Consider the following 23208-nt stretch of genomic DNA (forward strand, 5'->3'; position numbering starts at 1 on the left):
CATAATGATATAATTTGTGCAGTAAGATTGAGTGATCCACCGTATCAAATGCCTTTTTTAGGTCAATAAAAATACCACAAGAGAATAACTTTGCATCAATATTAGTTTGAATTTTGCTTAAGATATCTAAAATTGCATGTTGGGTTGAACACTTGTCTCTAAATCCATATTGAGAAGTAAAAAAGATACCATTTTTTTCGCAATGTGATTTAAGACGTTTAGCCATCAATTTCTCAAATAATCGATTGAAGACAGAAAGGAGGGAAATTGGGCGGTAATTACATGGATCAGTTTCGTCTCCCGATTTGTAGATAGGAATTACTTTGGCATGCTTCAAAAGATGGGGATAAATACCCGTTGAGATAGACTTATTCATCATGGCAGCTAAGAGTGAAGAAAGGATATGGCGCCCAGATTTTAGAAGATGAACCGGGCAAGAATATAGGCCATATACTTTATTACTGGGTATAGCCAAGATTTCCAAGTCCACCTCGGATGGAACGACGGGATCAAAAAAGAAAGACTTAAAGTGATTAGTGCCGACAAGGTAGTCCTGGAAATTTATCCTGGAAGGTGATATATTGCGTGCAAGCCGCGGTCCAAACTGGCCTCCTGATCGTGAACGATTTACATGCTAAATGCATTTACTGAGGCGCTTGAGGATGGTAATGTTACTATGAAGCGTTCGTACACAATTTTCTGGTGAAAACAATTCTTCCAATTTACAAATTAATGTTCAAAACATGATTAACAGCAACAAATATTTTACTGATATTAACCAAAACATGATGATGGGTTACCATAGCCACCATGTTCATCTTGATGGTTGGTGTATAATCATGATGGTTACGTATAACCTAAGGTTGCAAAAAAAAAATTCCTGGTCGTTAAGAATTTTCCTCACGACATGCTGCGCACCTTTACCCGTTGCGTCTTCTCTGCTAATAGTTGTTTTGGTCGTACTGGAAGGTGCATCAGAAGGTATCTCATCATCAGAAATCGCCTGGATTGATCCCGAGTCAACTGAAAAGTCTCCGAGGCCTTTGCCTCCAGCTGCAGCTGCCTTGCTCAGAACTGACAAAACTTTACTTATCTCTTCATTTTGATTGAATTCCAATGAGAGATAGACAGTTATACTGCCGCACCTGGGGATAATAACGGAGCCACGACTTATCTTACAAAGAAAATTCCAGAAATGTTTCTGTTGGTAAAGTACACGAAGGTAACCGCAATAAAAATTCAATTTATTTCTTTAAAGGATAAATACGAGTTGTAATTTTTAGCGGCCTCACGAGAGCTTTTGATAACCTTTTTTAACCTCAGTCTACAAAAGCTGTAAAGGACGCAGACTCATAATTTTATTCAGTGTTTTTCCCAGGTTCATAAAAACATTCCAAACAGGAACATTCACATGCAGCAGAAATTGATGAACGCCGATAAAATGATGATGCACCTAGTGGAAGTTGTTGTAAATGACTCTCTTACAGCCTTCTATAAAGAATCTCAAAATTAAAGATACATAATATTTTCAAGACAACATCATACTTGTACTTTGTAGCCTCCACCGCTTTCAAAGATGGAACTTCTTTCTTGAGCACTTCAGCATCCTATTCAGGGATTAAGTACAAAGCTATCAGTTAATAACCTCAAATATGGCAAGTTTCTTTGAAGCACGTAGCATACCCAACCGCTTCGATATCCTCGTTCTTTTCAGGGTTAAAATTCCACTTCTAGCTCTTTACTCAAGTTTCCGAGTTAGAATTTTTTTTAACAGTTATTCTACGAGGTGTGCAGCGCCGAGTCTGCTATGATGATATTGAATTAGGCAAGCCTGAGTAGAATAATTTCATTATGTAAAAACCAAAAATAACTCAACCATCTGGCTATTATATCCGTTTGATAGCCGCGAATGGGACGGACGTAATTGTTTTATTTAGGAAAAGCCAGCAGAGGAAACGGTCAATGGCTGCTGGGTCGAATCGAACTTTCGCTCTTCGCAAATGCTTTCGCGAAATGTAAAAAAATCGTATTACGCATTTAGTTACTGAAAACTGCTTATTTTTCCATTACACGGTTTAAAATATTTTCATACCGAACATAGTGCCTTTCATAAAGGACAAGAGAGTTGCATTTCCAATTGTCTCTCTTGTTTCTTTCAGTGTGAGCTCTTAAGTATAACGATTATTCCCGCTGTTGCTATACAGCTCGCTGACAGGAATTTTTTTTCCCTTCGCTGGCAAATTAATTGACCATATTTGTGTACGTTGTGAGCTTAGGGAAAGGTTACAAGCCCTTAACCTGGCTCCGTTCAGCCAATCAGAAGGCGAGAAATTTTACTAATGTGAAATAACGAGTCTTTGTCCGTACCGAACCTGAGGAGGTACGTTTCTTTAAGCATTGAAGGCGTGCAAACTAGAGCGATGCAAAATAAAGTTGTCACACTCAATTTATGGTTTGCGAAGTTTTTCTTAACTGTTGATTTAAACTATGCAATTTTGTCCTGGATAATTTTATAACACAGTTGACCCACTGGTAATACTAATAATCTAATGTAACTGTTTCAATACTTCGATAGGTTGTTGTAGATCGCATTTATTTCTTTTACTTACTTTGGATCGTAGCCGCTGAAGGGTTTTTGGAAGATTGTTGTTGCAATCTCTATCAGTGACGGTTAATTTAATGTTGAATTTGTCGTCAGTTACAACTGTGGAGAGAAAAAATTCAAATATTTGCATGCGTATCATACACATTATCATACACAAACATTATATGTGAATTTTTATACTTAATGAATTCTACTTTCGCTCACAAAAGAGATTATGCTTCAAAAATGCCAATAATTCCGTTATTTTATAGTCTCTGTATCATTTTAAAAAAATTAAACGCAACAAACATTTCAAAATCGCTACATTGCATAACACTGGATCAAATCTACTTACTTAGGTGAAACCATTTGTAAACCATGTCTAATCCATTTTCCACTTTGCAGCGATACAAACCACGGCTGGACTCTTTTACATGAAAAGTCACTTTACTGGGATTATCTTCAGAATTCCAATTCATGACGACATCATCCTTTGTCCACGTAACTGTTGGTGTTGGATAACCGTCATAATAACAAGAAAAGCTAATCTCCTCTCCAGGTTTCTTACTGAATGTCTGATTTCCGAGGTTAGTGATCGCCGCTGGATCTTTCAATAAAAAACAAAACAACTAACAAGGAAAATTTATGTTTTTATTCTGTTTAACAGGCACACTTACCGAGTGGAAATCCAGGTGCACCAATCAATACGCTGAATATGCAATGCACTGAATATTGAAGAAGGTAGTTCATCCATAAAATTAAATTGTAAGTTGTTAAAGCTAACTTTTACTTTACCGGAATTAAAAAAGCTTTCATGACAAATACATTGTCATACCTAATGCAAAACTGATCTATATTTTGAATGCCCTTGTAACTCATCTGTAGAAACGTTTGAAATTAACAACGTCATAAACTCATTTCTCTGGAAGTAGGTGTTCCACAGAACTAGAATCTTCAAATGCAGAATTTGTTCTCATGCTTTGAGGATCAATCTTATTAACTTGTGATAAATTTTAAAATGCAGTCACAGTTTTTAAGAAGGTTGTATTATCAACAGTGACAGGACCGATTTAACTTTAGATCTGCTGACCAATTGAAAGGAAAAAAAATAGAAGGGGACAAAGGACAGATATAACTGGATGATACGTGACGACACTCAAGTTCTTATCTAAGGCGCTGCAGAAGAGGCACTCGTACATGTACTATGTAACACGACGTTTTCCACTTTCTCGAAATAGCATTTAAAGGCGTTGGCAATTTCAGCTTAGCAGTTATCGTCTCACACTTGAATTTGAGAGAATGGAGTGGTGCTAGTAATCCTTGTGGATTCTATTGAAAATTGTTTAAGACTGATATTCCTTAAAAGGAGTGGCTTAAAGTCAGGGGAAAAGTATTTAATATGAAGTATTAACCCACAGCGTATATCAAACAGATTTACAACTATTTCACCTGCATACTTACAGTTCACTATGATGATGGCTGTAGCTATGGTAGGTGTCCCCACTCCATTGCTAGCTCTGCGTTGATACTGGATTCTACTGTTTGCTGTCTGAGGTCTGGTTACATTCACAATGGTGAGTAGAAAGGCATTTGATAGAACATGAGAACAGCCCACCTCAGTCCACTTAATGCTGGGTTTCGGTTTGCCAGAAGAAGCACATGTCAAATTCAAGTTTCTCCCCTCGTCGACAGTTTTTACCTCCGGTGAAACTTTGACTACTGGAGCATCTGATAAGAGATGAACTTCCAAATGAATACCTGTATGCGAAGTTATGATTGTCATACTACCTATAGCCACATCAAAAGGCCTCTATTTTTTCCATGAAATAGAAGAGCGTGACATTGACAATTTCAATATTATGATTAATTAGCATATCGAATTTGAGCTCTCGAAACGGACCACTTGCGAGCCAGTTTTAACGGCTTTAAAAGACTATGCTGGTACTTGCATTGGAAAACATCTAATGAGATGTGACACATCTCACCATTCCCATGAGAATAAATTTAAAAAGGCAGGGTCAGTTTTCTTTACCAAGAAGAAATTAATTCCTTCGTGAAAGTATCGGCATGCAAAGGATTTTAGCCATGTAACTTAAAAAATAGCAATGCTATACTATTCTCCTTCTGCAGAGATGTATCGAAGTAGACTCACCGACAGCTGTGACAATGAGACCGCCATTCTTTCCTGCGCCAACTTTATTGATAGGAACACACGTGTAAGAACCATCAGACATCACAGTTACATGAAATATCCCGGAGCTGCTAGTTTTGATGAAGCGACCATTAAAATTCAATTTAAATTCAGTTTCAGGACTAGCATCAGCTTGGCATATTAAAGTGAAGAGACTATTGCGAAGCAGTGTGGTGTTTCTGGGAATGGTAATGAGGTTTGCACCAGCGGGAGCATCTAAGAAAGGGAATAAAATCGTAGGATTGATAAAGGTTATCCCCTACTTCTTCTTTCAGTACTTTAGGTCTAATAGAACTGAAGTCCCAAGACTGTGATTTTATCCTCCTGTAGGGGAGAGAATAGCTGTTTCCTTTAGTGCTTTTGTGAAAAATTAGCGTGAGAAAGTGTGTGGTTGTTTTGCAAACCAGCATTCTTTTGTTTGATGACAATAAAAAAAGATAAAGAAATTATCAAGGTAATATTAATTCTTTGAACATTTTGAATTCTTTTTTTGTTAAGTTTTCACGTTATTCATGGTTTTTTTTTTCTTTTTGCTCTACGCCTGAACAAATTCAACGATTCTCTGGTAAGTGAATTCGACCAAAAAGCTTCGATATTAGAGGTATAGCGGTTCGTAATGAGGCTTTAGGAAAAGTTAATTAGGGCGAAATATCGACAAAACGGAGCGTCTCTCGCACTCAAGTAGCAGATTTGAAAACTGTTGCTACTCGAACGGGCTAGTATTCTTTATTCGCTCTTGCTGGTGGCAATTTGACGGAAATAAGTTTATTTTTTGTGGAATTAATTGGTCTTCGAGTGACGGCAGTCGGCCGGCTCAGGACTGGTTGAGCTGAGCTGCCCTCCCTATTTTTCTCTGGTGCTCAACATGCAGTCCAAAGATATTCTATGAATAAGCGTTGAAAACAGCTAGAAGACACAAAGCACCTATGCATTAAAGGTAAGGATGTTTAACAAGTTTTACTTCCTGCGTTTATTATCACTACCTACGATCTGAGAACTCCATTTAAGCAAGATACAAAATATATGATGACACAAATATATCTCGTCTGCTTGCCACAAATTTCAATTTTGATAACACAAATTTTGATTGGCTTATTTGTCATCAAATATGTGATTTGATTGGTTAGTTCAGAGCGTGTATTAAGAAAATATATTCCAATCAGGAAATACCAGCTTTTTCGTTCATCTGATGCATCAATGGAGAGAAATATCCTACAAAAGCAATAGAGGACTTTATCGAATCCGGCCAAACTTCGTCTGGTTAAGATGAGGCTATGAAAACACGTTTATATAGTAAATACTTTTATTTCTTAATCCTCTCTGTTATAGTTGTAATTAGAAATATAGAATGTTAAGGGAAGAAAATGTGATTTCTGTTTTTTACACCAACTGTCGGTAGATTGCCGGACTACAAATGAAATTTAAACCTACCATAAAAAAAAAAAAACAGCAACAACAATAACAACTAGTGACTTTCATCGCATTATGCCCAAAAATTAGGTGATAAACATCATCGCACGCAACTAAAAGCAAAACATTCACCTGAGACCAGAATGGAGTTCTAGTGACCTTGAAACAGGAATCATATAAATCTTTAGGGCGAGCATCATTATCGCTTCACAGTTACTGCTTTTTCTATCTGATTAAGTTTATGAACCTGCCAGAAGGCATTCAACGATCTCGAGATCCAGTCAATTCAAGTCTCCTTTAAAAATTTAAGTCCAGAACAGCATGAACATAGGTGTTCGTTGAGGTGTCACTTTTTTACTTCTCCTCTTGAAAGTGATAAGTCCTTCGCACTCGCCTCTCCGCGTATATTTAAAACGCTTCAAATTAAACTTTATCCGCTAAGTTCAAACTTTAACCTGATGTAAAATGCGTTCCTTAATTGGAGCTAGACCGATCCAGTTCTCTACGCGTTTATCAGTATGATAAAAGAAGGCAAAGTGGTAACTGTTTTTGCAAAAGGGTTATTTTACAAAAATCCTTAACATATTGAAGCGAAATATACTGGTTGAAATTTCTCAAAACTAAACTAGGACCAATAAAGTCAGAAGTTAAATCAATGGCCTTCCACTCAACGCTTACAAACTCACATAGAAGCAAGTTCTCAGTAGTTCAATGGAAGAGCGGACGTTTCTATCTCTGAAGATTGCTTCACTCCAATTAGGCGCGTGTGCACTCTGATTGCGTTACATTGTGGTAGCGATATTTTCAATATGGCGGTGAAAGCGGCAGAAAGCGGCACAAATCGGCAGATTTTGAATGAAAATTCCGTAAAAGTTAAGCCATTTCCTTTTCCTTTAAAGACTCAGAGTCCATTTAATTTTTTTTCTTCCCTGATCACTTTCTGATTTCGTCAATTTTTTCGTCCCCCTTGTTTCAACCAGTCAGAACACACGTTATTTAGAAACTTTCTAATAAATGTATAAATATTGTGTAACGCTGACTTTATAAAAGCTACAGAGTTCACTCGATCAAATACTTACAGTACACCGTCACTGCTACCTATCCTTTTGTTCCATTACCATAAACATTGAATAGGTTGCAGCTGTAGTTCACCATTTTTACTCTTTCACTAGGTGAAGTAGTAATCATTGCTTCATTGTGTGCATTATTTACATACTCAATTCCTTCATAGAATCGATACTTTGCAGGTGGGTTGCCCTGTGCGTTGCAGGTGATACTGCACCCTACTTACACAATCTAAATTGCTAACACCCACCTAATCTAACTTTAGATCATTGGGTTCAAGCCGTTTTAAATGATCATCTCAGTCTTCCCAGTAGCTCATTAAATATGCATAAACATTTCGACCAATCAAATCCCTCACTCATTGGTGAACAAGTCAAGGTGATCGCTGCGAAATGCGTCGGTTAAAGCCCGTCTTCCTTGATGTGAAGAATATTGGGCGCGATGGAAAGAAAACCACTGTATCGATTCCGCTGAGAGTGGATCTTGGGAAGCAGCCTCATAAGAGTACGGAGGAAAATAGTCAGGACACCAACAGTTCAGTAGAACAAGATGTCCCTCTTGACGATCTCGACAAGCAAGAACTCTCAACTCAACAGCAAAATCGTGTTTTGAGTATCTCTGCTAACTGGAAAAAGGTACGGGAAAAGTTGCTGAATTCGTACATTGAAGAACAGCATCTTCCAGACAATACTAACTGTGTGAACTGTCAAAAGAGTATCGCTACAACACGATGTGAATACTGTGGCCCTCGCCAGTACTTCTGTGTTGAATGTGCACGAGCTCCACATGTCAATCGAAACAAGTTTCATGTACTTGAGCAATGGAAGGTGTGTATGAATATTTTGGGGCCGGTTGTATTCTAGCTACTTTTAGTGTAATTAACATATCTGGTTAAACTGTACTTTTATCTACTTCTTACTTTCTTTATTTTAATAGGATGGGGTATTTTCTCCTTTGTATGCAGATGAGGCAACTGTTAGCTATGGCCATACGTGCAGAACCGCAACAGTAAAGCTGTTCAGACTTCTGGATGCCTCAGGTCAGTTCATTTCATATATAGTGGTTAGAGGATACTAGAATGGTTTAAAAACGAAGCGTTCTTTTTCAATTTTATCTGCTCCTTTGTCACATTTTCCTGCCGCTTGCCTAAAATCAAGAACGCTGATGATAATGATACGATATTTAAATTCTCTCAATATGTCAGGGCCAATAATTGGCTGTCCAATAATTTCTAAGTATTGGACCGGGTAATGTCCTGAATGATCCCACATGCAATTAAGTTTTGTAATGATATGGCTTGTCATTAAGTCCAAAGAGAAACAATAAACTTGGCTTGCATCTATCTGTAAGAGCCTTTTCTGTCGTGCTGGGAGAATATTGGCCCTTGGACTTTTCTGTACAGACCTCGCTGCACTTGGTTTGTACTTTTAAGACCTCGGGCCAATATTCTCCTAGTATGGCCCTCGCGCTTGGTTAATGAGGTGTCTACATGGCCCTCAACAAAGTAAGAGGTATTTAAAGCTGTATGTAATGTTTTTTTTTTTCGTTTTGTTTACTTAACTTCTTAAGTTGTTCATTTATTTTTTTATGAATGTCAGGAAATCATCACCTCAAATATGTACAAGTGTGTGATTGTGAGCCGCATGCTGTCACACTCTTGAAATGTCAGTTCTGGCCAGGGTCACCAGCAAATCCCACCACAGGATTCAGCTTCAAACTGATGGAGTTTGTGGAGAAGGTCTTTCTTCATTGTCAAGTGTCCCTGCTAAACATCACAGCAGTGATCAAAGAACTCAGTCCTCAGCTACAACCAACACATGTCGGTTTGCTTGTAAAGAATCTTTTTCAGATATATGACCATACTTTTTTTAACTGATTGATTTTGGTTGAACGGTATGTTTTTTTTTAGGTGAGCTCAATTTACAGTACCCTTAATTCAGAATGCTTTGAAGAATTCAGGTATGTGTGGTTATAGGTTGAGAGTATCAAAACTGCTAATTTGTGGATGTACAAGGTCTACTAAGGTATTATTGATATTAGAATTAATATCATTATTTGATGATAAAAATTAACGGTAAAAAACTACGACGTTTCGAAGTCTGCATGACCTCATTATCAAGTAAAATGTTAAAACTGATGTAAAATTGTAGCTCAGAGATTATATACAAATAAAATGTGATAACTTCATTAGAATAATGAGCGTTCATTGTTATTGGTGTCAGATCGTGCAGTATATGTTTAAATAAATACTTTTGCACGTATTGAGTCAGACTGCGTGTTTAACTTTGGTTTTTGTTCGCGAATGAATAACATTTCGTGGATTAGGCAGTCCATTTTCCCGCGGCATTTCTTGAGAACGGAAAACATTTTCCCCAGGCCAGCGGACGCTACACCGTGGGCCTCCCTCAGATGCTTGCCAATGACAGTGGCTTTATGTTCTTCTATGCGTTGATGAAGATGGCGTGTGGTATAACCGATATAATCCGCATCGCACGAATCACATTTAAAAGTGTAAACAACGCATTGGTGGTTAATTAAAGCAGGCTTCTCTTCTTGTATCTTGAGCTTTCCCTCGATCTTTGAGCTTTCCCTCGATCTTGAGCTTTCCCTCGATCCCTCCTGCTTTAATTAACCACCAATGCGTTGTTTACACTTTTAAATGTGATTCGTGCGATGCGGATTATATCGGTTATACCACACGCCATCTTCATCAACGCATAGAAGAACATAAAGCCACTGTCATTGGCAAGCATCTGAGGGAGGCCCACGGTGTAGCGTCCGCTGGCCTGGGGAAAATGTTTTCCGTTCTCAAGAAATGCCGCGGGAAAATGGACTGCCTAATCCACGAAATGTTATTCATTCGCGAACAAAAACCAAAGTTAAACACGCAGTCTGACTCAATACGTGCAAAAGTATTTATTTAAACATATACTGCACGATCTGACACCAATAACAATGAACGCTCATTATTCTAATGAAGTTATCACATTTTATTTGTATATAATCTCTGAGCTACAATTTTACATCAGTTTTAACATTTTACTTGATAATGAGGTCATGCAGACTTCGAAACGTCGTAGTTTTTTACCGTTAATTTTTATCATCAAATGTATTTCTAAACATTCTCTGATTAGAATATCATTATTACTACTATTATTATTGTTCTTGTTCTTGTTACATTATTATTATTATTAATATTAGTAGTTGTAGTAGTAGTAGTAGTAATAGTAGTAATAGTAGTAGAGGCAGTCACATGATTTACAAGTGCTTCTTTATATAATTATTATATTTCTTTATTCATTATCTAGTTGCCCAGCTTAAATATATAGATCTCAAACTCATGCTTTGCTTTTGTCGCTTTTGTGTTCATATGATTCAAAGATACATTGACTGTTTTTTTTAAGGTGAAGATTCTATTTACATTCATTTACAAGACATATCTTTGCTGTACATGTACATCTACTGACTTGCTGTAAGAAAATAATTAGTCCTAATTGACATTTCGTTGTTTTCAGGTGAGGGTATTTCATGCATCTGTACAAGTATTGTACAAACTACAATGTAAATTTGTACAATGGAGGTTGGTGTCCTATATGTCCAAGGGTAACTTGTTCTGAATAGTAGCTTGCTCTTGAGGAATATTATTATGGCATTCATTTTGGGGCACACAAGATGCACTCATCTTTACACTAGTGCTGTAGTTCTGCAGTATTCATTTTGTGTTGTTGTTGCTGTTCTGTTTTAAATCTATTTTTCTCTTTTCCCCTCGTGCAGTCGTGAAGTCCATCCACAAAACTTTGTCGGAAGTAAATGGGTATTTTCCTAATGATGTACCCCAAACTCTCTATGACGATGCTAAGGATGCAAGGAGCAGTATTTACTCTGAAGTCCAAGAGGAAGGGGACACTGTTCCTGCTCTTGTTAGGAGGCAGATAATTGACCTTTTCTGCTTACATAACAGGTGTCAAGATGAGCTTGCGCTGTGAAAGAGGAAATGAATCGCCTTGTCTCTTTTCTCCAAAACGAAATCAGGCTTATAGACGAATCAGTGGAAGCGCTTCTGCCTCTCACTGATAACCCTCTTAATGCAGGAATGATAGCTTGCCTTAAAAAGAAACGGATGATTCATTGTAATCACATTTCCTCGCTGCTGCTTTTGTGGGGTGGTATTTTGGATTCCCCTAAACCTATTGATCATGCTGAGGTAGCAAAAACCTATGCTCATTTGAGTGGTATCGACTATCTTCCAGATGACGAGAAATCAGACGAATCGATGATGGAGGAAGATGTGGACGATGAGGCCTTTGTGTTGGAACTATCATCAGACAGCGAATTATCTGATGATGAATATAGCTCACTTTATTTCTGGTGCTTGCCAAAACCATACAGAAACGGCCGCTGTTTTGTTTATGTGTGCGCGCTAATAGCGGGTAAATTTCTCGGAAAACCCAATAAATATCAATTTATTTTATTAGCTTCACCAACCAGCAGGGACACCACAACAGCTTACGCCAATTACTGCGGACCAAGTAAAACCACCCATCCCACCCCATGGGAGGACATCCATTACACAGTAATCTCGTGCGTGGGAAATTAACGTCTCCTACCCCCAACCCTGGAGGAGACGGGACCTCCATTTATTCGTCCCTATTCGAGAAGATTAGAATATCTAACCATTTCTTAATGTTATAGAAAGGTAGCAAATTCCTCTCAATTATTTTAAGACCTTGAGTGTTGGTCCGGCCGGGGCTCGAACCCTCGACCTCCCGCACAACAGTCAAGCGCTCTATCCATTGGGCCAACTGGGCGGCTATACATTGTGTAGGATTATACTGACTGGCTAATCATCACAATATGTTTTAATAAATTCTCGCCTTTGGCAAATTTCATCTTGGTGTTGATTTGTTGCAGTTTTACATTATTAGGATTATACATAACATGTGTAGAGGGCATATTTTATACGCTAATCGGTGCCGAAGCTCCCTTAATTAACGGACGCTCGTAAGTGGACAGCTCTACTTACCCACCTAGTCAAAGCCCCATTTTATTAGACTCCCATACAGACTCTGTTAGGTTCTGATATGTTTGAAAATCATGTTTGTATGGATTGGAGTTCACTGGAGGTACAATTGTAGGCGTGGAAAAGATGTCGGACCATGAGTCACCGTTGTCGTGCAATTTTGAGAGGTCCACCATTTTCGAACAAAAACATTAGTCATCTTTGTCGATCTGTGCCAAATGGAATGATAGATAAACAGAGATTAGCAAGTATGGGGTGGGTGCCTCGAATATCTACATAAACTATGTATTTTAATTATCGCTTTTATAAGGCACTATATAACTTAGGTTTGAATACTCTAGTTGATGAGCCAAATACTGAACTCGGTCGTCATCCTTTAGTACATTATCAATTCGGACTATCCTCACTGAACTGAAATGACGCTTTTTGAGCGTTGTACACGTAACCATCACCCGTCCAACAATTTCACCCGTTCAAATTTCAAACTTCATTTTTATCGTTGATCTTATCCATAGAATTCATGCGTTTTATCTATTTATTAATTTCTTATATTGTTAATGTAAATTTTTTCGATAACAGCAGGTCCACATCAGCTATTTTTAGCGGCCTTAATTCAACCTGCGATACCAAATAAAGTGTATGTATGTATGTATGTACATATACACATGTACCTCCTATCATTCTTAGATGGCAACAGATCTCAATGTGTAACCTAAACAGTGTTTAGGCAAAATATATCTTGGTGACATCCATGAAATAGTTAATATGTGCCACATAATTTCCAATTTCTGTTATGTATGATATCAAGTAAAATATATCAGTATACGTCCTTTTTGAGGCCATAACGAAATTGACACACCCGTAACGGAATTAGCACGTGCCGGAATTACTGAGGAAAAGTTATAAGTTGTAATTATTTCAGGCGACTTAACGGATTACGTTGTTAAAATGGTAAACAGGCAGTCAGCGCTGCTCTGTAAAAGTGTCCTGCAAATTGCGTAGAGGTTTAACGCGATCAATTGCTAACTCTGGATCTTCGCTTTATTCGTTAAGTCGTGCTGTCGTGTCATTGTACATCAAGTAGCAAATCAACCACAGGTCACAAACGACGTCGATCGTCCTCCAACCTCCATGATACTAGACTATTTCTTAAAATATCATTGTCCTGGCGAAAGTACTGTTCAGTAATAGTTTTATCGACTGATTTCTTCATAAAATTGTTCTAAAGGTCTTTTGTTTTGTCCTTTTCTCGATAGTCCAGTAGTCAGGTTTAGCACATGATTTCGTTATAGCATATAACTAGCGTATTCCTCTTCATTGTTCACAATTGTGTGTACGGACCTATATTTTTAAAGATTATTTTTGACGGTGAATTCATGCTTCTGCAACAAGATATCATAACAGCTATTTACTGTGGGTTGGCTAACCATGTGAAGTTTTTCTAAATTCTTTTAACGAAATTAGCACAATAAGTGCTGGTGTCCTTGCGCCATGATGACCATGATAATGTGAAACTTCTCCACTACATCGAGGAGAAGCCATGTTTTTCCGCCAATCAAAGTACCAAACGTGGAAGAATCATTTCATCTAGGTAAAGTTGGGAAGGGGGGGAAGTTAAGGTGTGAGGCGTGGGAGGTGGGAGAAGGGGGAGGCGAGGAAAAAGAGAGGGAACGGTGACGCACTGGGACACCGCGATTCATTTTTCTTTTTTCAATCGATTGCAGCTGAAAAAAAAAAAAAAAAAAAACGTGTTGTGCATGGCATATCTGCAAACTACATCTTTGAACTGAAAGACTCGGATCGAAGGCTGAGGAATGCTACAGCTGTCTACCTCTAACCTCAATGACTCCCGAGTACCTCTAACCTCAATGACTGGGAACCAGACCCCCAGACAAGCCACAGGGAGGGAGGTCACGAACTTAAGCTGCTCTTTGCACCCTTCAACTGAAATGAATTTCCATTTCGAAAATGGATACGACCCTATTGATCTTGTTGTTCAATTTCGCCAAGAAAAGAAAGTGGCAAAGGATATTGGATTAACGCAAAGAAGCCACTTTCTCGGTTTAATGGAAAATCTTGTTTGCCATTTTGCAATGACAAGCTAAGCAGTCATAATGATCCAAAATGAAATATTGAGATATCTATTTTGCTATAATTTTATTTCCAGATTTGCCAGAAGGAATACAATAATCTTTCCAACCATTTGAAGCATACACATAAGCTGAGTAAGAGTGAAGTTGAGGAGCTAAAGAGGGAGAAGAATCAGGAAAAGGCCAAAGGAAATCAGGAAAATAGGTAATTTATTACATTTCTTATTGTTCTGAGTTCTGTTTTCAAGAGGATTGTGTTCATTGTAGTTACATAGATTAGTGTTTTATCTACTGTACACAGCATTCTTAACCTTTTTTAATTCACGCTCATTTTGACACATTGCATTTTCCCTATATTTTCAGTAAAACCAAGAGGCCCATGAGATGTTGTCCACTAAGGGGATGTACCTGGGTTGGACGACGCTTCGATTACCACCTACCAAAAGTACACAATAACGGCAAAGATTCTGAAAAGTACTTGTCATTAGTACACAAAAGATGCTGAGTTTTAATTTTATGTTAATTTCTGTTTTTTTGTACTATCAAGCTTCTACAAGTGGTCTTTGTTACAAAGTATGAAATGCATGTAACGTATTGTTATAATATATAACATAGGTAATAAATTAAAAGTACTTTATACTACAAATTCTAATCATTTGTAGAGCCACATACCACTTGGGTTGACCACTGAAAATGATCAACAAATGAACAAAAAAACTTCTAGGCTTATCATTATCTATAGTTTGATAATAGTAACAATTTAAGAACTACGATTAGGATTCCCTGTTTGTCAGCTGGCTATCATTGAAAATTGGCTTTCTGACAGGTTCTTAGAAAAAGTATATTAAATAAAAGTTTATGTTTAAAAAAAAACAAAAAATGCTACCAGTTTGCGTTCCTGTTTTCTGTCTACATATACAGCAGTGCTTACATATAATTTGGGTGAAGTCATTAGTATAGCATAGTCTATATATGATGGTGAATGATAATGATTTCAGTGATTTGAGTGGAAAATGAATTCATGAACTTTGAGTTTTGATATTTTACACTGTTGGATGGAATGTTCATTTTTTGTTTCATGGATCTTTAAGTTTCGTCCAAATAGCAATTCAAAGATGTGTTCAGATGTGGCACTAAAAACTTCTCGATGTTCTTCATGTGATTTATGATTTTATGCCTTTATAGACTTGTGCCCACAATAAATTAAAGTACATAAATATTGTTAAATTTTAAATAATAGTGCTACTTCTTAAGGCAGCATATATTGTATTGTTAAATACTTCAGGTATATTAAAATACTGGTCATCTGAAATTTCTATGCTCTGCAAAAAATATAATGGCCCATAGGGTCCATTTTTGATCAAGTTGGCAATAGTAACATAATCCTGATGATTGTTAAGTAATTTGTAGTTGGACTGGCCTTGTAAGTGAAGCCAATACCCTTTTAGCTTGAAAGTAAATGATGCTTTTACTAGTTTTGATGGATTCTGGATACTGTAGAAAAGCCAGAATTTCTCATCCTCTAACTCAGTGAACACTGGGAAAATAAGCCCTTGCGCTTTTGTGGAGTGTTGAATATTAGCACCGACAGCAAGCCATGCATCATCTTCAAAATAAAAACTATATTCATTTAATCTTAGTCTCTCTTCCTGGTCAAGTCTCAACTCCACAAGCTCCACATCTTGTTCTTTAATCTTGTCAGACAGTCTAACTACCCTTTCTGCACATTATCTGTCCACTATCCTGGACAGAAGAGTGACTACTGTTTCAGCATGAGTTAGAGAGGGAATAACATTCCTGTTGCTTTGCAAGTTTATATCTGCATTATCGGTAATCACAAATTCAGTTTCGCTTTTTTTCTCCATTATGGCCTGGAGTTGCTTAGTGCCATAATGGAAGGGTTTCTTAAAGAAAATGCCATCTGGGAGATTTTCTACTGTAAAACCCCCACGTAGATACGTACCCTGCTGCCTGGTTTCTTTATTGCTTCACCTACAGCGCAAAAGAAAGAGAAACATTGATTGGTAATGATAATAGCACTGAGTGGAGTGAGATTTAGGAAGTAATTGGGAAAGTAACGAGCCTGATTACCCCTGAAATGTATGACAGTAAGTGTTATTGACCATTCCCACATGTCCCATCATACACTTTCTTTGTTAAAATGTGAGACACAAGGTAGGAATAAGTAATTCAATTTCATTGGCTAGTGCCATTTTCCACTAGATTTTCATTGGCTGCATATTACTGTCAGATTTGACCTGCCCAATTACAAGAATTTACATAGACATCATCATCATCTTTGTTGTTACTGCCTCCTAGTTAGTTAAATTGCTTAGAACGGCGGATTGTGTTGTGCGGGTTCGAGCCCCAGTCGGATCAATACTCATAGCATCAATACTCGTACAGTGAACTTCCTTAACCTTGGTATATGACGGGCAAAATTCTGTTTAAGAATCAATCCTTTAAAAGATAAGTTGGTGCAGTACACAGAGTAAGGGAATTATAATTCTGAAGGACAATATACCGCTACATCATTTACATATGTCGGTGCGCTTTGAAGAAAGAAGCAGTCACCACAATGATCGCTATTATTATTCAACGAGATGTAAATAAGTGGCGGGGTATTCCACATACATGAAACATGGTAGTGTTTCAGTCCAACTAATAAATATCTTACCTTTACTTGATCAAAAGTCAGCCCAGTTTCCTCGGCTGCCACACCAATCTTTTCCGTATTATCAGAACTGCATGTTTTCATGCCGTCGTCAAAATATTCTTGTAGTTTTGACCTTTGTACATCGCTTATTTTATTATATGTTCTTTTGCGAGCTCTACTTGTATCCTTGTCAGTCATAGTGACGAAGAAGCGCCAAAAGTACACGACAAAGCCGATAATACCTGAACGTCCAAATCAAGAAGAGCTGGCGAATTCGTAACTACGTATGATGCACGATCCTCGCAGTAGATAGCGCTATTTAAGCAATAGCGAAAATCAGACCTGAAAAAAATCAGACCTGTACGGGACTCGAACCACTGACCTCTGCGATACTAGTGCAGCGCTCTACCAATTGAGCTAACAAGCCAACTGGGAGCAGGCCGTTAAGTTGATTCGTAATAAACCCGTGAAAGTGATAAATCAGATGCAATGAAATATATGAAGTTCATATATTTTGAACATGCGGTATTAGATACGTATGATGCACGATCCTCGCAGTAGATAGCGCTATTTAAGCAATAGCGAAAATCAGACCTGAAAAAAGTCAGGCCTGTACGGGACTCGAACCACTGACCTGTCAGTGGTTCGAGTCCCGAACAGGCCTTATTATTTTCAGGTCTGATTTTCGCTATTGCTTAAATAGCGCTATCTACTGCGAGGATCGTGCATCATACGTATCTAATACCGCAGTTCAAAATATATGAACTTCATATATTTCATTGTATCTGAATTCGTAACTATTCGGTAAAGGATTTCCCCTTACACATCCGAAGTGAAGGGATTTGATTGCTCGAAATGTTTATACATATTTAATGAGCTACTGGGAAGACTAAGATGATCATTTGAGACGGCTTGAACGCATTGATCTAAATTTAGATTATATAGGTGTTGGCCATTTAGATTGTGTAAGTAGGGTGGATACTGAATGTTTCACTCACAACAACGGTGTTGTTAGTCAGATTTGTTGTCATAATGGTCTTTACTGGGTGGTAGTCTAAAATAAATTCAAAAGATCAACACTCTTCGGGTTGAGTTATAATACATAGCCTATTTTTTCACCTTGAATCTGACATATCGGTGCACTACCATATCTTTTACCTTGATTTGTTAATTCCGGCAACGAACAATATTTTAAGCAACTGAACTTTTGTGTCAAATATGCTCAAGTTTTCACCGCAGTTGAAGTGGTAAATAGGCCTTTCATTTTTTATTGTAGCCTCTGACAATTGTTTAGTGAAGTGTTTCTACGCTAAAGTACAGCGTAAGTGGTGCATTGAGGTCGAAAAAATTGTTTTTTAGGTGTATTCTCAAACTGTGCTAATAACGTCATCTTGGACACCTAACTACAGCAGTAAGGTCTTAGAAACATCTTTGAGTTCTTTCTCTTACGAAGAAGAGATCTTGAAGATCGGCCCATCTTGCCCGCTCGGGATTGCCCATATTGATGCCGTGCAAATAAAAAAAGCGCGTGGAGCGGACTTCTACTGAGTTCGTATCTTTACGACAACGTCCAAAACGAAATTGCAAAAGCAGCAGAAGGTCAAAAGAAAGAAAAAGTTAAACGACACTCTCGGGTTTATTGTGCTACATACACGGTTGGCTTTCTTTCTCAGCTCTCGAGATAAACAATTCATTCTTGATTCTCATCAAAGTGAAATATTCTTGTGATATAATAAAAAAATTTTTTTTGACCAAGCTTGTTCGGTCAAGATGGCTGGATATTAGTCTCATTCTTCGATCGTCTCGGTCCACCAAGACCAAAAAAAAAACCTCCGTCGGAAATATCTAGCCATCTTGACCTCATGCTCGGTCAATAACGCATCATTTTACCCTAAAAAGCATCGGCTTTGAAACGGATTGAGGCAAAAGTACAGTTACGCCATACATGTTAACACTCGTTCCGCACATCTTTAGGATACGCCTTATGTGCGAGGCAGAAAATAGAGAGATGGTGAATTGTGGCGCCGGTCATCAAACGGTATGATTGCCTTGATTTGAAATTTACACCGAAATCCGCGAACTTTAAACTTTAAACCTTCGTCCATCTTCAAATAAGTGACCTTTAGTCAAATGGAAACGACTGCAAAAACGAATCGAACTTAGTGTTCTCAAAGTCCACGGCATCGCAATTAAGGGAAGTAAAAGTTTTCTAGGTCATACCACGTCAAAACGCGCAAACAATTTCACAACATGACAATCATGTCCGTCTCCTTTTCATTTTGGACTATTTCTCGCTTTAGACTGTAGTTAATTCTAATTCACTTTCACTTCTGGGAAAGCTTGAGGCATACTATTACGAAGACTCCAAAAACAAAAAAAAGGGAAACGATTTTGCTCCGAAAATACCACAGCTCTTGGTGTTAGGGCCGAAACTCGTATTAACCATACTTTTTGTTACAGGCTTGCCAGAGCTTCCTTGCGACAAAGCTCGGCAAAGCTCACCCAAAACACTCGGAGTCGCTCCTGTCAATGTTAGCCTTGTTTCTATAAGAACTATGCGTCTATTTAAACCAGGGTAGATGCAACCAAACTCGTAAATTTGTTTAAAAGGTGAAAGTTTCTAAAGAAATTGTGGTGCTGCGTCGGGTGGGGGTAACAAGGTAATTTGGTTATATCATCGAAGTTGAAATTGTAAACTGGCCACCGTAACGAGTTAAAAAGCTGACGTTTCGAGCGTTAGCCCTTTGTCAGAGCGTTGTAGCTCATCCCACGAGAGTAAAAACAGTACTTAGCTGAAGCATTAAGACACTGGTACGTTTCCTCGATTTTTCTGTCCTTGTTTACGTATGTACCGCTTCGCTAGTTTAGATTTCAAGATAACAGATAGTTATTAGTTTCTTATGTAAGAAAAGAATCGCCAAGAACTCTGCAAGGAAGGTGAATGTAAACCTTTCCTTCGAAACAAAGTCGTGAAAAGCGAACGAAAGTTCCAAACTATGCCTTTCTATAAAACCAAATTGAAATTGGTCAGAAACTGGCGCCCGAGATCCCTTAATGACACCTTACAAATGGTCCACAGATTCTTTATTCGGGATTATTCAATGCCTCTGATTAACATTCAACAAGGCAAATCGGTGAGTGCCGAAAATGTAACGAAAAAAAAAGTTAAGTGTAATCCATTGCTTGATTTTACATTTGAAAGGAGTCAATGTTATTTTCAATAAGTTAAAATCGACTCTCCTAAAGCATAACACTGAGGTCAGCATCTTTTAAATTGTGACATATTTTAGTGTTTCTTTTTTTTTCAAGCAACAAACATGTTTTAGAAGCTGTTATCTGATTTCTTCGTGCAGGTTAAGAACTAGTTCCAAGCAGTTTTCCCTGGAGACCCAAGAACGAATGGTGGACGTTAATCTGGGTAAATTTTCCCGCTGAGATGTTTTGTAACTCTGTGTAACGGGGGAACAAGAAATAACGGCGAACAGTTCAAAATCAACTTACTTTGTACATAAACACAAAGAATCCTGCTATCGGGGCTTCCAACACCTTTACTTGCAGTGCACCTGTAGCCATCTTCTTCTTTTTTACCAATGACGAGGAGAGGGGCAGACACAGCTTCGTTGTCAGAAACTCTTGTCCAAGTGATATTTGGTGTTGGATTACCCTCAGCCACACATTTTGGATGAAATGTGTCACTTTCATTCAGGGTCTGATTACCAGAGGTGTATTTGATCTTTGCTGCATCTGTAATGTAACCATCCTAGCAGAATTAGTTTGTTGAGACCTATACAATGTATGCCCAACCAAATAACCTAAAACTCTATCATCTTCCCAACTTTGGAGAACTGTTCAATCATGATGAGCTAAAACCCAAAAGGGAATCTTTTTTTATTTTTACTTGAATGACTCAACAGCGCTGCCGTTGGGTTTCTTTCTCTTCTTTTTCTTTTTTCTTTTTCTTTTTTTTGCATCATTCTAAAATCTGCAAGGTTATCACACTAGCTGCGTTTAGTAACTGAATAAAATAATCGCGAATGAATTATATCATTGTAGTTTTTTTTAGAGTGGTTGCCGTAAATATTAAAGCGCTCGTTCATTCACTATCTCATACCATGCAGTTCATCCCCCGCAAACGATAAAAGCAAGATTAGTAACTATTATTCTCTACTCACTGACTAGCATTTTTTTCCAAAAATTTTTAAGAGCTTTAAATCACAATTGAAATGTAAACTCTAATTTTAAACATATCTTCAAAACTGTTGCTCAGCTTTTGTTGACCTTTCCTTTTCTGAGAAACTCGCTCACGAAAGCTGGCTCTTTACCCTTAAACTCCCCAATATCAAATATTTTTAAAATATCTGTATTTTAGCTACTGAAAAGACCTGACGCTTCCACTGAGTTCAAAATCCCAACCCACCCAGGCAACTTTTAAACTCGTCACCCCTTGAACGGCATTTTGTCAAATTCAATGCCCGTGGGTTGCCCTTTTAGACGTTGAAGCTTTGAATTGATCAGCCCATGATATATCAAACTTCGACGATTTAATTTGTTTAACTCGAGTCATCGTATTTTGCACATTGCTCGTTTCACCAATTCAGTTCTGCTGGGCATAAATCATTCATTCAAACGCTAAAATTCTCCCTCTTAAAACAAGATTTAACTGGTGAAATGTTTTCTATAAAAAACGAGATACCTTTTGTGTTTCTCATGATACGCTAACCACACTGATTTGATCCTTTTACAATGGAAATTTGTTTTACTAGTGAGCTTGCCTATAATGAGAGGTAGTGATGAACTGAACATTAGATTGTATACTGGAAATTGTCATTTAACTGGCATGGGGCAAATCCTGATAAACAGTAAAAAGTAATCACATTATTACATCAGCAAAGTACCGTCTAAACAGATGTTGTAAATAACGGCAAAGAAATGGATATTTAGCATGGCAGTGGAGAAGTTATATAGCTTGCGGAATATTTCAATCCTCGTCAAAAGAGCTATAAAAGGAGAGCTATAAAGGGAGAGGTGCCTTAGGTACCTCTGGACCATTTGTCAATCAACCGTTGTGTGATGTAGAACTCTAAGAGACAAGTCAGCTTGAGCTATAGCTAGTCCAAAGCCAGTGAAGAGCGGGCGCATTCCTCAAAATTGTTTTATGTTTTCATCACGATACAAGAATTTTTTGAGATTTGTATTTCCTTTCTCCACTGGAAACTGTCTTTATTTGTGGCGGTAAATTTGAAATCGAAGAAGGTGGTTCGTACGTTGCATCATTGCCACCATGCTGGTGGAAATAAACATTTCATTAGCTCCTTTCGTTCGTCTACCAGGCACCTACGGGACCTCTCCTTTCATAGCGCGCCTTCGTGTTTAATATGTGGGGCTCCGGGTTCAGCTAACCACGAGACCCAGTAGCTTTTACGAAGGCTATTCCGCCAATCGGATCATAATTTGAGCTTGTCCCATTAGACTTTGTCCATCTAGTGAAATAAAATGTCTAACTTTCAGTCTGTTCATTACAAGTAACTTCCGAGTTAACTTCCATGTAAGTGACATGTCCACTCCTTTTATTACCAATGTTGAATTGGCTGGTTGTACCGTCCAGTTAAATGATTCTGCTATTCCTTAAAATTGATGACACCTTTTTTTATTTATTCGCATTTAATTCAATAATGTGTATCTCTTCGTATCATATCACGGAACTCACGAATCTTAAACAACAAACGATAGAGGGAATAATGTGTAGCGCGCGTAGATATGGAATTTCTCTTCGCTTGTTCAACTCCTACCTCAAAGGTGAGCGAAGCGAACGAGTGAGAGTTGAACAACAGAAGACAAATTCCACATCTTCAAGCAACCATGTTTTATTTTGTTCATAATATGAACAAGGTAAACCTTTACCAATAAGAAAAGTCGACTTTATTGATGAATGAAAAAAGATAGGATCCACAATCTGCAAAAAAGTCCTAGAGTGTGTCCAGGACTAGGCTCATGATGAAAGAATGCGTTGAATCATTACTCAAAATGAATTAAAATCTCTCGGTTATTGACGTTTTCCTCTGACAGAAGAAGTCTTTTCTGATACGCGGCAAAAATCGGCCTGTGGAAAATCTTCCAGATGTCGATTATTGTTCTCAGCCGCTAGAAATGCCTTTACAAAAGCCAGCTAAGTATCCTTCGGTTGTTCTTTCG

General features: G+C 37.9%; 1 protein-coding gene across 2 annotated transcripts; it reads left to right on the plus strand.

The window, feature by feature from the left end:
- Positions 1–7472: 7472 nt before the first annotated feature.
- Positions 7473–9608, plus strand: LOC148726877 (uncharacterized). Of its 2 annotated transcripts, none has more exons than XM_088727889.1 (4): positions 7473–8077; positions 8187–8289; positions 8849–9069; positions 9160–9608. In XM_088727889.1, the coding sequence occupies exons 1-4, from the start codon at positions 7643–7645 to the stop codon at positions 9223–9225; spliced, it is 825 nt and encodes a 274-aa protein (XP_088584015.1). In that variant the 5' UTR covers positions 7473–7642; the 3' UTR covers positions 9226–9608. The 2 variants fall into 2 exon arrangements, with proteins under 2 accessions (XP_088584015.1, XP_088584016.1); XM_088727890.1 differs by having other exon boundaries at positions 7475–7885.
- The last annotated feature ends 13600 nt before the right edge of the window (positions 9609–23208 follow it).

The sequence above is a fragment of the Stylophora pistillata genome, chromosome 7 (assembly GCF_964205215.1).
Source record: "Stylophora pistillata chromosome 7, jaStyPist1.2, whole genome shotgun sequence".
In the NCBI taxonomy this organism is placed as follows: Eukaryota; Metazoa; Cnidaria; class Anthozoa; order Scleractinia; family Pocilloporidae; genus Stylophora; species Stylophora pistillata.